The 16,076-nt window shown below is 37.7% G+C and overlaps 1 protein-coding gene across 2 annotated transcripts in view; it reads left to right on the top strand.

Moving 5' to 3' along the window:
• LOC144967401 (3-oxoacyl-[acyl-carrier-protein] reductase FabG-like) overlaps window positions 1–16,076 on the top strand; it is a 52,408-nt gene that overhangs the window by 30,112 nt on the left and 6,220 nt on the right. For both annotated transcript variants that reach the window (XR_013644386.1, XM_078904551.1), the window contains exons 2-8: window positions 64–197; window positions 7,853–7,945; window positions 9,629–9,714; window positions 10,854–10,947; window positions 12,542–12,611; window positions 15,068–15,104; window positions 15,962–16,025. Coding sequence is in view for 1 of the 2 variants with exons in the window: in XM_078904551.1 (XP_078760677.1) it covers window positions 64–197; window positions 7,853–7,945; window positions 9,629–9,714; window positions 10,854–10,947; window positions 12,542–12,611; window positions 15,068–15,104; window positions 15,962–16,025 (578 nt within the window). In the remaining variant the exon portion in view is untranslated. The remainder of the gene's footprint in view (window positions 1–63; window positions 198–7,852; window positions 7,946–9,628; window positions 9,715–10,853; window positions 10,948–12,541; window positions 12,612–15,067; window positions 15,105–15,961; window positions 16,026–16,076) is intronic.

Consider the following 16,076-nt stretch of genomic DNA (forward strand, 5'->3'; position numbering starts at 1 on the left):
ACTTCATAGCCGCACTATTTAAATTTTCTCCTTTAAAATTTTTTTTCACTGTTATATTTGCAGGTGCAAGTTCAGGAATTGGTGCAGTTACTGCTGTGTTGTTTTCCAGACTGGGTGCCCAATTGGCTTTGACGGGACGGAATGAGGCCAACCTGAAGGCAGTCGGGGAAAAATGCCAGAAAGAAAATGGAGTCAAGGTAGGTGGGGTATAGATAGAATGAAGTTGACGTCACTCGGGTCTTTGTTATTGTTTTTTGCCATCCGCGTTTATGAGTGATTCTCACTAAACTGTATTAACCAGACTATAAAAGTTCATGGTTACACAGTTTTGTGTGTTGGTCCGTTATACTTCCGGATGGCAATGGTGTGAGCTTCTAAGCCAAGCGCATACTATCTATGGGTGGTGGGAGGGCTGGGGGAGTTTATCCCGGTTTCTGTAGCGTTAATGTCAGAGCAGCTTCTAATGGTGCTCACACTACTATGTCACGACGATCGATCCAATCGGCAGCAGCCTCTTATGGTCTTCACACTACTATGTTATGACAGATCGACCCAATCAGAAAAGTCTGGTCCGCATTCGTGCACCGTCGCAAACCCGCCGGGTAGCATCGTCACAACACACCGTTCGACTAGATGCTCTGCCGTCTCAGGTTCTTGCCCATAGCTGGTACATGTTGGACAGATAGAAAGACCCCACCGATGATGCGCACTGGCCGTGAGGCAGCTCCTCGACCGGAGCCGATTCGCAGTCACCCAGTGTCTCCTCTTACTGGTATCAAAGCCTGGCAACTTCTCACCAAGCTTAGAGGAGGTTACGTCCCCGCCCCCCACGAGGGATTGAATTCGTCCAAACCGACTTCCATCTCGTATGTGCAGCTCTAGACGTAGTCAGGGATTCTGCGTACAAGGGCAAATTCTTTATCGCATTCGTGCACCTTCGCAAACCAGCCCGGAAGCTTCGTCACAACACAACGTTCAACTAGATGCTCTGCGGTTTCGGGTTCATTCCCACATCGGGGAATGTCAAAAGGGAAATGGGAGTCAAGGTAGATGGGAAGGTAGGGTGGGGGTGGGGGGGGGGGGGGGGGGGTGATGTGTATCCCGGTTTCCATAGCGTTAATGTCAGAGGGAAAATGGAGTTAATATAGGCAGGGGGTTGAAGGTGGTGGAGGAGAGGGGAGGGGGAGTGGTGGTTATCCGGTTTCTATTGCGTTGATGTCAAAGGGAAAATGGAGTTAATGTAGGCAGGGGCAAAGGGAAAATGGAGTTAAGGTAGGCAGGGGCAAAGGGAAAATAGAGTTAAGGTAGACAAGGGCAAAGGGAAAATGGAGTTAAGGTAAACAGGGGCAAAGGGAAAATGGAGTTAAGGTAGACAGGGGCAAAGGGAAAATGGAGTTAAGGTAGACAGGGCGATTGATGGTGTTGGAGGGAAGGGGGAGTGGTGTTTTCCCCGTTTCTTTCGCGTTAATGTATGAAGGAAAATTAATTGGGTCAAGGTAAGGAGGGGATGAAGGTGGTGGTAGTGGTAGGGGGTGTTTATCCCGGTTACTATAGCGTTAATTTCAGTGGGAAAATGGAGTTAAGGTAGGCAGGTGATTGAATGTGGTGGAGGGGAGGAGGAGTTTATCCCGGTTACTATAGCGTTAATGTATGGAGGAAATTGAGTCAATGTAAGCAGGGATTGATAAAAAAATTAAAAACCCAACAAACTTGAGCTTCTATACAGAGCAATATCCATTAAACGTGCTCAAAGTGCTTTGCAGGGAGTCCCTAGCCAACAACAACACTTAACATGTAGGACGAGACATGACGACAGCTATGCAATATTACAATGTTGTTGTTTTTTTTCAACAGAGACAATGCTGTTAGCAGCCAGTTACTAATTTCACACCTGACATGTAAGGGTAGCAGGTCTGACCGATAATCAGAAGGTTCTGAGGTTCGATCCCCAATCGAGGTCGACTGATTTTTTTGGGATGGTTTTTTTGTCTTGTATTTTTTTTTCTTGCTTTGTCTGGCACCTTTCATACACACTTGTTCAGTTTTTTATCTTATAAAGATAATACCACTTCTAAGCTTGGATTTGAATTAAGAAACAAAGTATGGAAGAAACGAAATTAAATCACCTGGATGGGGTTCCTGACCTCTCATAGTGGGCAGGGAGGTACACACTGTGTCTTCTATCCTCTTATATCTGTTTTCCAACTTGCTGTCTGTGTCTTTGTCCTGGCCGGATACCCTGGCTGGTAGGGAAACAGTCAAATATATGGTTATAATTTTGAGAGATGGTATTTTTTTCCTTGTAAATCATCTCTCTGTTATGTTTTTTAAATATTTTTTTTAACATATGATTTGTAAACATTTGAGCGTGTTCCTCTTAGTGTGGACCTGTGCTTGTGTCAGGATGAGACTTTTAGTGATCTCAAACCATGCACAATGATAGCATGCTCTTGGAATCTACACCTGTTCCCTATTTGTGCCACTTCCATTTGTCTTAATTTTCTTGTGCGCTTTTAATTGTAAATTATACTATACCTTTTTTTTTTTACTGTCCCATTTTCTTCCTTTTTACTGGCGCTGATATGACCTAAATGTCTCGCAAGCGCCGTAAAACCATTAAAAACAAAAACAAAAAAAACAAAACAAATTGAATCAATGGTCTGACTGAGAGAATATTATAGTGAACTCTTGCGGTCCAAGAACATTAAGTTACAATAGAATAGAGAGCAAGCAGCTGACGTCACTTTGCATTCTATTCCTTGTACATTCAATACAATAAGGCACTGGCTGTATTGGTGCCAAGACAATGGGGAGTTTTTTCCCCCGACTCCATGGTCATTCATCGATAAATGGATCACGTTTGACGCCCTTGTCCCTTCATCGATTATTCGATCACGCTTGATGCCATTGATTTCATCGGTGGAAAACCACTCGTAAGCCACGGCATCCATTTGTTACAATGGAATCCTGTTAACTTAAATACAATACTTTGGTGATATGTCTCTTATGAAATTCGGACCCACGATTTGGAATGATCTCCCTCAATATGTCATATTTTCGACCTCTATAGATATTAAAAAACAAAAACAAATACAAACCCTCAAAGCATATCTACGTAGTAAAATATTTACTTGATTGAATTTTAAAAGTATTGTATGTGACGTATGTATTGATGATGTTTTTGATGCCAGTTTTATGCGCTTAATATTGTGATATTGGTTGATTTGGTCTCGCAATGTAACTCTTACCTGGGTAAACAATGTCCTGTTGTTGGTTCACTCCCAACTGCTGTCCACTTCCCATAACTTTGGTCGGTTTCGTCGGGTTTTGGCGGGTTTCGTAGAAAAGAAACACCCGTTTTGTGTGTTGGTGCGTGATATCCGCTGACGGATGTTGTGAACATTTTTACCTCAGCGCATGGCATCAATACACAATCTTCATTCCGGTCGTCTCTGGTCATTTCCGCTCGTTTGCCACTTGTATCCCATCTCCCATATTCCCAGGCTGATTTCAATCTGATATTCTCCTCTCATAGTCCCAGGTTCACTCCTTTCTGGTGTACACTTCCCGAAGTCTCTGGTTCACTCACTTCACTGCTGCCAACTTTCCATAACCATCGTCGTTTCCGCTCGTTTCCACTCGTTTCTGGTCGTTTCCGGTATTACGTAGCACCCGTGAATGGTATAAAAAGGACAGCACACGTGAAAAAAAACTATTTTAAAGGTTCGATGGCCTCTACGATTGAATAAGAAAGACAACAAGCCACAACACCATCATTGTGATGTTTCACAACGATTATCTCCACCTCACCACCAGAAACACCTCCACAACCACCACTGCCACCACTGCCACCACCTCCACAAACACCACCAACACATCAACAAACACCACCAACACCTGGACAACCACCACCAACACCTCCACAACCACCATCAGCATCTCCACAACCACCATCAGCATCTCCACAACCACCATCAGCATCTCCACAACCACCACCGCCACCACCTCCACAACCACCATCACCAACACCTCCACACCCACCACCAATACCTCCACACCCACCACTAACACCTCCACATCCACCACATCCACCAACACCTCCCTCCTCAACCATCACCTCCACCAACTCCTCCACGACCACCACGAATACCTCTACAACCACCACCAACACCTCCACGACGACCACCAACACCACTACCACCACCACCAACACCACTACCACTACCACTACCACCAACACCACTACCACTACCACCAACACCACTACCACCACTACCACCACCACCATTACCACCACCAAGACCTTTCTGTTTGCCACATGGGATCTGTTTGTTATCCATCATGACCTTTGCCAATTTAATCGCGATTTTTAAATATTTTTTTTAAATTGTTATTTTTACCGTCTTGGTAGTAATCTAATCCCATCAACGTGTTTGTGTAACATATATCAAATATTACGATAAAGAGGATTAAAAGTTAATCTTATCCCCCCGCACTTAAAAAATATTCTGTTACGGTAACCGTCTTACATTTTATGTGTGACGTTACCTACTTTCCATAACCCAATGGATTGGCTACGATGTGCGGACTGCTACACTAGTTAACAAATATATATATTTACATAGCTGCCAACCGTTCCGTAAAAAACGGATTTGTTCCGTATTTGGCTTCCTGAGTCCGTAAGTCCGTATTTTTAGTTCAAAATCCGTATTTTGTAATTTTGGCTGATTTGTGCTAAACACGGCATCTGAGCCTATTATTACTCTTATTATACTACAGTATTTATTATATTTATTATTATTATTATTATTATTATTATTATTATTATTATTATTATTATTATTATATTATTATTATTATTATTATTATTATTATTATTATTTTGGTGTCCAGCGAGAGATGATGAGCAGGGTTTAAATCAACACAGCATATGCTTCATTCCCATGAATTTCTTTAATTTGAATTATACCTCTCTATCATAAATGATTTTCAACAATTTAAAAAATTCTAGTTGATTATATGACGCCTGTTTTTCACTAAAACCTTTCATAACGTATTGGAGATTTGCATAAAATATGCATGTTAGCCTAGAATATACTTTTAGTATTCTCAAATAGAATTGATACTTTCACTATTTGTTACAAATATTGTGTTAATTAAAAATAAAATTAACTTAACATCGTTGATTGGAAGGTATTAAATCAGAAAACCAATTACTTATAGATAGTATGCGCTTGGCTAAGAAGCTCATAACATTGCCATCCGGAAGTATAAAGGACCAACACACAAAACTGTGTATCCATGAACGCTTATAGTCAGGTTGATATATATATATATATATATATATATATATATATATATTATATATATATATATATATATATATATATATAAAGATAAATAAATCAATTGAATAACAAACAAATAAATTGATCAATAAGTAGATTGATTAACTTCGTTTTCAAAGAAGTCTTATTACCAAGTTAACGATTTTCACTCGTCGAGTGAGTCGAACGAGGACATTTAATCACGTGATCATATTCTCTTTCCCGTACTCTGGTCACGAAGATGGAGCCTGCCTTTCACGTTAGAAGATGAAAACGATTAGGAATATAATATGTTCTTTGATTTTTATCAATTTGCGACAAAATAATTTGTAGAAATTGCGACTTGATCCTTTTTTATTCGCGGGTGTAAATCGTTGACATTGCACTCTATTTGGTAAAAATCGGACAAAAATTATGACTTTGGTGATGAAAAATGACTTTGGTGACAATTATTGTAAACTTTAAAAAATATTATGAATAATGTATATAACTCCCTTATTTGTTGGTCGATTTTGTCATTCGTGGTATTATTATTATTATTATTATTATTATATTATTATTTATTATTTATTATTATTATTAATATTATTATTATTATTATTATTATTATTATTATTATTATTATTATTGTTATTATTATTGTTATTATTATTATTATTATTATTATTATTATTATTATTATTATTATTATTATTATTATTTTTTTTATTTATTATTTTATATGTTGTTGTTGTTGTTGTTGTTGTTGTTGTTGTCGTTGTTGTTACCAGGTTGGTCCAATAATTCGGAGTATACTACGACATTTTCGTAAAAATTGGCAGGTCTGGTTAAGTTAAAGCACTCACATGTTCTACCCGCCAGATCAATCTTACCAACACACAAAATTATGTGTAATCTTTAACGTTTATAGTCTGGTAGAGGGACTTTAGTGAGAACTAATCACCCAACTAGCGGTTTAAAAACAATAAGTAAAAAACCGAGGAACGTCATCTTCATTTATTTTTCTGTCTGCTTGTCCACCCCTGTTCTGCTACCGGTCACTCTACACATAAATCTCCCTTGACCTCCATTGACAATTCTACACTAACGTTTCTGAAAAAAAAAAAACCTCAAAAAAAAAAAAAAAAACCCCACGTATTTAAAAGTTTGGCCAGAAAACTCGTCCTTTAAGATGTAGATCGAATTCAGTGACCCTTATCTTGTCAACTTATACTCAAACCCGGTATTTCCGTTAAGACCTCCGTGAAGTCCCAGGTTTTGGATTAAAAAAAAACTAGATAATGGGTCAATTTAATCGATCGATATCTGAAGGACGAGTTTTCTGGCCAAAATTATAAAATCTGGGGTTTTATTTTTCTTCTTTTTTTTTTTCGAGGGGGGGGGGGGGGGGGGGGGGGGGAGGGGGTGTCAGATTACGATAGGGTGGGTGGGAAGCGAAAAGGCAAATATTGACTTTGGCCTGTCCTTGCCTTGGACGTGGTTGACTTACGAGTAACATTGAATCATACCCTAGCCTTCTTGTACTCGGGACTCGTAATGGTGAGTTGTTGTCAAAGCACGGCTTGATTGGTTGAGTGGTTTACAACTCTAATCTTTGGACCCGTGGAACCTTGGTTCCTGTCCCGCTGTTTGATTGGGGGGGGGGGGGTCTTTGGAAATGGTAATTTACTTACATTCTCTCACTGCACTCACGTGTAAAATGAGTACCGATAAGGTAAAAGCCTTGTTTGTCTCTGGGGGAAGAATAGCCAACAAATCAAACTATAATGCCTCGATGAGGTATGGTCTCGTCTTACATGCCGTGTTACTGTTGGCTTGATTTGCATTGTAAAGCGTTTTGAGCACCTTTAGTGGATAATGCGCGATATAGATATTTTTAGTATTAATGCAAACCACACTAAAATCAACAACAAACTACTACTACTACTACTACTACTACTACTACTACTACTACTACTACTACTACTACTACTACTACTACTACTATTACTACAACTACTACTACTACTACTACTACTACTACTACTACTACTACTACTACTACTACTACTACTAGTACTACTACTACTACTACTTCTACTACTACTACTACTACTACTACTACTACTACTACTACTACTACTACTACTACTACTACCACTACCACTACTACTACTACTACTACTACTACTACTACTACTACTACTACTACTACTACTACTACTACGACGACGACGACGACGACTACTACTATTAAACTACTACTCACTTTTTAAAAATGAATTTGAACAGAAATTATGAAAAAAAATAAATTACTCAACACGGAATGTTTCAGGCTTATAATTCTTCTTCAGCCAGCAACAAAAATGCGTGTCGTTATTTGTTGAAGGGTTTTTATTTATTTATTTATTTATTTATTTATTTATTTATTTATTTATTTATTTATTTATTTATTTTTGTTCAACACGTTTTACAGTCCGCAGTTTGTAACAGCTTTGTCATTCCTTTAATCCTGGTTGTTTTTCTCTCTCTGTTCATCCCTCAAGCCTGTGTTACTGGTGGGTGATCTTACCAAGGAAGCTGACACAGAAAAAGTCTTCAAAGGCGCCGTGGACCACTTTGGGAAATTGAACATTTTGGTATACTGAATCCCCTAAAATTGAACAAATAACCCTGATATAATTTGGAATAGAGACGCAAATGGTGGTGGTGGTGGTGGTGGTGGTGATGATGATGATAATGATATTGTTGTTGATGATGATGGTGTTTGTTTGTTTTGTTTTTAATGGTTTTACGGCGCTTGCAACACATTTTGGTCTTATCAGCGCCAGTAAAAAGGAAGAAAATTGGATAGTAAAAACATTCTAAATGTACAATTAAAAGGACTTGAGGAAAAAGTAAGACATAGGGGAAAAGGTTCAAATAGGGACAGATGTAGATTCCAAGAGCACACTATAAGTGTGCTTAGTTTGAGATCACCTAAAAGTCTCACCCAGACACCAGCACAAGCTTCCGCTAAGAGGAACACACTCAAGTGTCTATAAATCACATGTTGGAAATAAAAAAAAAATAACAGTATATAACAGAGAGATAATTTACAAGGGAAAAAATATCCCATCCCAAAACTATAACTATACATTCGACTGTTTCCCTCCTACCCATGGACTCCGGTCAGGGTTTGGACAAAACCAAGTCTTCTCATTCCAAGACAAAGTCAGAAAGCAACTGGAAAACATATACAAGGGGGGTAGAAGACACAGCAAATACCTCTGCTCACTATGGAAGATTGGGAATCCCACCCAGGATGATGATGATGATGATGGTGGTGGTGGTGGTGGTGATGACGGTGGTGCTGGTGATGGGTGCTTTTGACACAACAAATCTTTGGAACCCTAATATCGTGGTCTCTCAAGAATGTTTAAACTGAATACATGGGTCTCTCACCATTTTGTAATAATGATGATTTCACTGACATTCCACCATGTTGTTAAATGACTTTTATTTTAGTTTGTATTTGAATTCTTTGTTTGTCTTCGAATATTTGTTTTGAATCAAGATGGACGTTTTAGATTATATTAAACTCCATTTTATAATGGTGCTCGCTCTCTCTCTCTCTCTCTCTCTCTCTCTCTCTCTCTCTCTCTCTCTCTCTCTCTCTCTCTCTTTCTTCCCCTCCCCTCTCTATCTCTATCTCTCTCCCGATCTATAAATCTCTCTCCCTCTTACTCTCTTTCTCTCTCTCTCCCTCTCTCTATCTATCTGTCTCCCCATCTTTATATAAATACATATCTCACCCCCTCTATATGCCTCTCCTCCCTCTCTCTCTCCCTCTCTCTCTCTCTCTCTCTCTCTCTCTCTCTCTCTCTCTCTCTCTCTCTCTCTCTCTCCCTCCCTTACTCCCCCTCTCCCCCCTGTCTCCAAACACGAGTCATTCTTTTTATGACAACCTTATGATAGTTACAAATTAATGAGATGGGTGATTAGTAATTCATACTGCATAATCGCTTCATTATTACTTACACCTCTATCATCATTATCATCCTTCTCCTCCTCCTCCTCCTCCTCCTCCTCATCATCATCATCATCATCATCATCATTATCATCACCACCACCACTGTCATCATTATCATCATCATCAACAACAACAACAACAACAACATCATCATCATCATCATCATCATCATCATCATATCATCATCATCACAATCATCATCATCATCATCATCATCATCATCATCATCATCATCATCATCATCATAGTTGATAAAATTAATGCCATGCATGATTAGTAATTCATACCTGACTATACATACTGTCCACAGGTAAACAATGCAGGTATCATTGCTTTGGGTGGAATAACCACTGCCACTTTGGAACAGTACGACAGACTCATGAATACCAACGTCAGGTAGGCGGGGAAATCATATTATGTCACCAGCCACTTGTATCTGTTGTTATGTCTATGTGGGGAATGCACCAAGCACTTGTATACGTTGTTGTGTATATGTGGGAAACACACCAACCACTTGTATACTTTGTTATGTCTATGTGGGGAATGCACCAAGCACTTGTATACGTTGTTGTGTATATGTGGGAAACACACCAACCACTTGTATACGTTGTTATGTCTATGTGGGGAACACACCAACCACTTGTATACTTTGTTATGTCTATGTGGGAAACACACCAACCACTTGTATACTTTGTTATGTCTATGTTGGGAACATACCAATCACTTGTATACTTTGTTATGTCTATGTGGGGAACACACCAGCCACTTGTATACATTGTTATGTCTATGTGGGGAACACATCAACCACTTGTATACGTTGTTATGTTTATGTGGGGAACAAACCAACCACTTGTATACATGTTATGTCTATGCGGGGAACAGGGAGATCATATGTCACCAACCACTTGTATACATTGTTATGTCTATGTGGGGAACAGGGATTTCATATGCCACCAATCACTTGTATACGGTGTTATGTTTATGTGGTGAACAGGGATTTCATAGGTCACCAACCACTTATATACGTTGTTACTTCTATGTGGGGAACAAAGATCTGCCCTAAGACTCTGAGGACATGTAAAGTGTTGCTGTTGGCTAGGGACCCCTTTTAAAGTGTGGCTATGTGGTCTTGTGGTATGACACTCGCTTTTGGATCAGAAGGTCCTGGGTCCGAGCTCATTCTGCACATAGTTGAGTCCGGAATAGGCTCTTCACTTACATTCTCTCACTGTAGTCAGGGTGTAAAATGAGTACCTGGCTGTGAACAGCATCATCTCTGTCAGAAAAAAAAAAATTGTAATATTGCCTAACAGTAGGCGTTATGTCTCGTTTTACATTTTATGTGTTGCTGTTGGTCATGGACCTTTGTAAAGTGCTTTGAGTGCGTTTAGTGGATATTGCGCCATATAAAAGCTCTATTTTTATTTATTTATTTATTTTTTTTTCACAATCACATGCCTAGAGTGTGTTTTATTTCACACCTACTGTATCCGATATAACAGTAATCTGACACACACACAAATGTTTCTCAACAGATCCATGTTCCACTTGACACAGCTAGCTGTCCCGTATCTGACGGAGACCAAAGGAAACGTCATCAACGTCTCCAGTATCAATGGTCTCAGAGCTGTGAGTTTGAACTTTCACACCTTTTCTATCTAAGCCGTATTTTAAATTCTATGGTTTCATTGTTGTTGTTATCAAAACGCTCAAATCAATATAAAACATTGTCCATTAACACAATGCTAAAGCAAGTCTAAATTGAGCATTATTAATGTTATTATCATCTTCATTATTATTATTATTATTATTATTATTATTATTATTATTATTATTATTATTATTATTATTATTATTATTATTATTATTATTATTATTATTATTACTATTATTATTATTGTTATTGTTATTATAATAGGTATACCAAACTACTGCTGTTACAGGTGAATGTTTTTTCACAAATCATCAAAGAGGAGGTCTCTCTTTCTCTTGAATTTACGTTTTTAGTGAAAACTTATAGCATTAAAATCAGCAAACTTTGAAAATTATGATATTCCAAATTGGGGGCCTGATAGCTTGTTTCAACACATAGCGCCATCTATGTAAAGCATGTTTTTTTCCCCTTTACCAGATTTATGTTTTATCACAAATCTTTTTTTTTTTTTGAAATAAGGCCTATTTGAACATTCTCTCTCTGTCTTGATAAAACGTATACCATTAAAATCAGCAGCCTTTGAACATTACAATAGCAAAAATTGGGCCTGCTAGCTTTTGTCAGTGCAAAGCGCCATCTATGTGAACAAAGCCTATTTTTTTCTTTCCCTAACCAAGATTTATTTTTCTTCACAAACATCAAAAAATGAAACTTTAACTATGAGACTGAGGTTTTCTTACCTCTACAAGCGTTGAAGGATGTTTTTTAAAGTTTAAAAAAAACCCAAGTTAATCATAAAGTTATTGTTATGTCTTAATGAAATATGATAAGTAATTCGTTTAAAATTTACTATTATATGTAACATAAACTGAACCACTATATCTATTACAGTTTTAACGATGGGATTTATTGAAAAAATGTGTATTTTTTGGTTTTCTTCAAAAATTCTGGGAAAATGACTTGTAATGAATAAAATGGGTATTATACTTATAAAAAGTTTAGTTTTTGAGTCATAAAATCTCAGAGAAAACACTTAACAATACAAAAATGTCAAAAGTAACTTATAAAACATCATTCTTGACCTTAATCCACTTTTGAGTGACATATTTTGGAGCATTTCAGATGAGAAGCTAAAAATATAGATAAATATCGATTCTTTGTTTATCTTGACCGAGTCGCTCTAAATCTCTATAAAATGTAAACTAATAATCAAGTATCAATACTGCCTTGAACCATTGAACGGTAAAATGTTTCACTAAAGTTGAAGACGAGTCACGCATGCATGAGTACTTAAAATATGAAAATAATTTTCACGATGTGTGATCCTGCATATATATATATATATATATACGGGATTAGTCTACATAGCTAGTGACTTGTCCCGTATATTTATGGGATTAGTCCTAAGAGAGTTAAAAATCATACCTTTTAAAATTTATTTTCCGAAAATGCATGATAAGAAATAGAGGTAAAATAAAAAGCTGCTTTGAAATCAATTTTCTAGAAATGTCAATCAGTGTGTCACGTGTCATTGAGGTTTTTATATCACATGATCTTTTTTCCCTCCAGTTTGCTGGTGTCTTGACCTACAGCATGTCCAAACACGCCATCGATGCCTTCACCAAATGTGTAGCCTTAGGTGAGTATAGATAGTATGCAGATGACGTTACTCAGGCCTTTGTTATTGTTTTTGCCATCCGCGTTTGTGAGTTGTTCTCACTAAACTGTATTAATCAGACTATAAAAGTTCATGGTTACACAGAGTTTGTGTGTTGGTCCGTTATACTTCCGGATGGCAATGTTGTGAACTCCTTGGCCAAGCGCATTCTATCTATACATCCTAAATGTGTTCCATGGGAGAGGTGAATCAGACAAAAAGCTACCTTAGTTGGTTCTTTGCATCTTGAGCATTCACTAGAACGTCTTAATACAAAGTGATGAAAATCTACCAAAAGAAAGTCAAAACTGACATTTATAGTGGAGAAATAAGCAAATAATCCCAGTAGTTGATCTATTGAATTACAACTCACAAGTCACTTTCTTCTCGTGGTTGTCCCTTTGTATTGTGACGTAAATCTTTGGTCAGTATCAGGCTATGACTTTTACAAAGACTCGGTAAGCATTTTAGTTGCCTTGTGTTGCTGAGTAATTTATTCACCAATATCAGGCTATGAGTTTTACTGAGACTCGGTAAGCATTTTGGTTGTCTTGTGTGGTGATGTAATTTATTCACCAGTTTACAAAGGCTACGGATTGACCGGTTAGTGAACGCTTGTGTAACCTGAAGACCCAGCTTAGCTGCCTTTGCATCACCAATGGAGTACGCCTCTGAGTGAATTCCTTTAGCAGATTTCCTGTTGTTTTGTCAAGAATGGGATTTTAACTGGGATCAGACCAGCAACAAAGATACATAACTCTTGGATATAACATATAACTCTGATAGATAATGAATAAAGAAAATTCCCTTTATTCTTCCCCAAAGTGTAAATTTGTCTTAGGGTCTATCCCAAGCAAAGTGAGCTAAGGCGAGATGACTTGCTCAAGGCCACACAACGCAGTGGGCAGTTTAACTCGGTATCGTTCTGGTATGATATAAGGACCATCCCGCTGAGTCACGCTGCCTTTTATAAATGGTGCCTGACGTGTGCTAAATCAGGCCCCTCTGTCTTGGATAGAAATATGTAAAAATGTGTATGAAACATTGCAAGACAAAGCGAAAAATAAAAAAGAAAAGAAACAAAAACAGCCCATAAAAATCAGCTTGATTTTTGATGGGTTGTTTTCTTCATTTGTCTTTTTCTTTCGCACTTTGTCTGACACTGTTTCATACACACTTTTTCAGATGTTTATCTTACACCTATGTCTGCTTCCTAATTTGTCCCCTCTCTCTTACCCTTGTCTTTGGTAACTACTTTTTTAATTCTCTCACTTTCATGTTTAAAAAAAATATATATTGAGCTTTTATTTAGCGCAATATCCTCTAAACGTGCTCAAAGTGCTTTACAAGGGGTCCCTGGCCAACAGCAACATTTAAAATGTAGACGGGCCTTTTAGGCAATAGTACGCTGTTTTTTTCGGACAGAGACAACACTGTTAATGGCCAGGTACTCTTTTTAACCTGAGTACGGTGAGAGAATGTGAGTAAGAGCCTTCTCCAAGAACTCATTTATGTGCAGAGCGAGGCTCGAGCCCAGGACCTTCCGATCCAAAACCCAGTTTAATACCACTAGATCACACAGCCGCACATAGCAGGCACTGAAATGACCTTATTGCGTCTGGAGGTCTTCTGACCTCCCAAGGTGGGCAGGGAGGTCACTATGATGACTGTGTCCTCTATTTTCCTTGACCTGGTTGCTTTCTGTCTCGTCTTGATTATTTGTCTTTTTCCTGATCTTGGAGAAACTCATTGAGTCAGGAATTAATTCTAGTTTCTATACAGCTCGTTACCCTTTGGATAGAATGCTTATGTTCTATCGCAATGTACTTTGCTCTAAACCCAGCTACCCAATCATTGTTGGGTGGACAGGGGAGTCAGAAAAAAATCGCGACTACACCCAAGATCGATCTGGGTCACATAGTGCTCATACCTGCCAACCCTTTCGCTTTTGGCGGAAACATTCCTATTTTCACTCTTCCTTTTCTACAATTCCGTCATTGTCTGTAAAATTCCGATTTTCAAAAATGATAATAATGATAAGATTGAAAAAATGGGGGGAGGGGGAGGGGGAGGGGAGAGAGGTGATTTTTTTTTTTTTGATTGCCAAAAGGGAACTAAGCACTCCTCCTTCCCCCCTCCTCTTCCCCATTCCATAACCTAACACATTTGATATGTAGTTTTGCCATTTGTGCCAGAATACTGTCTTTATGTGTTTGGTGGCAAGGTTGATGAGGGAATTATCCATTTGTGACAAATTCCTATTTCTTGTTTCAAAGTCCTATTTTCTGACGTTCTGATTCCAATTTTGGAATGTGAAGGGTTGGCAGGTCTGAGTGTTCCACCAATTGGCCTATCCAAACCTTTGTTAAAGAGGAAAGTCAGCTCGTATCCATTTAAACACGACAACCTCTTCCATTGTATCAACTTTTCTCTTTCAGATCTGGCAGACAAGCAAGTCAGGGTAAACTGTGTCAAGTAAGTCACCTGTTTTATTGGAGTCAGTATTCCTATTTCTGTATATGTGACTGAATCAGTCATATATGTGACTGAATCAGTCATATATGTGACTGAATCAGTCACCTGTTTTATTGGAGTCAGTGTTCCTATTAGTGTATATGTGACTGAATCAGTTACCTGTTTTATTGGAGTCAGTATTCATGTCACTTGAGCTTTTACATAGTGTAATGTCCACTAAAGGTGCTCAAAGCAATTTACAAGTTGTCCCAAGCCAATAGCAACACTTATTTTAGGTAATATTACAATTTTATTGTGACATCGACAACGTTGTTAACAGCCATGTACTCATTCTACACCTGACTACGGTTAGAGAATGTGAGTAAAGAGTACTATAGCAGATATTTTACAAAGCACTTTACAAGGGGTCTCAAGCCAACATTAACACTTAGCATGTAAGACTCAACGATACGTCACAGGACTCCGATCCTGGGCCTTCCAGTCCAAAGGCTAGTGTCACACCACTAGACCACATATTGGAGTAGCTGTCTTCCAAAATGCATTTATTTTGCTGAGCAAAAATGTTATTGTTATTATTATATTATTTATTATTATTATTATTATTATTATTATTATTATTATTATTATACTATTATATTATTATTATTATTATTTATTATTATTATTATTATTATTATTATTATTATTATTATTATTTTATTATTGTTTATTATTATTATTATTATCATCACCATCATCATCATCATCATCATCATTATTATTATTATTATTATTATTATTATTATTATTATTATTATTATTATTATTATTATTATTATCTCTGTATTAAACTTAAACCTCATTCCTTCCCCTTACAGCCCTGGTGTCACCCACACTGAACTTCACAAGAGAGCTGGACTCGATGACAAACAATACGAGGCTGTAAGTCCAATAATTAATTGGGCTAGAATTACGAAAATGATCAAATGTAAC

This window comes from Berghia stephanieae, chromosome 3 (genome assembly GCF_034508935.2).
Source record: "Berghia stephanieae isolate SIO BIC M18660-M18661 chromosome 3, UCSD_Bste_1.3, whole genome shotgun sequence".
Lineage (NCBI taxonomy): Eukaryota > Metazoa > Mollusca > Gastropoda > Nudibranchia > Aeolidiidae > Berghia > Berghia stephanieae.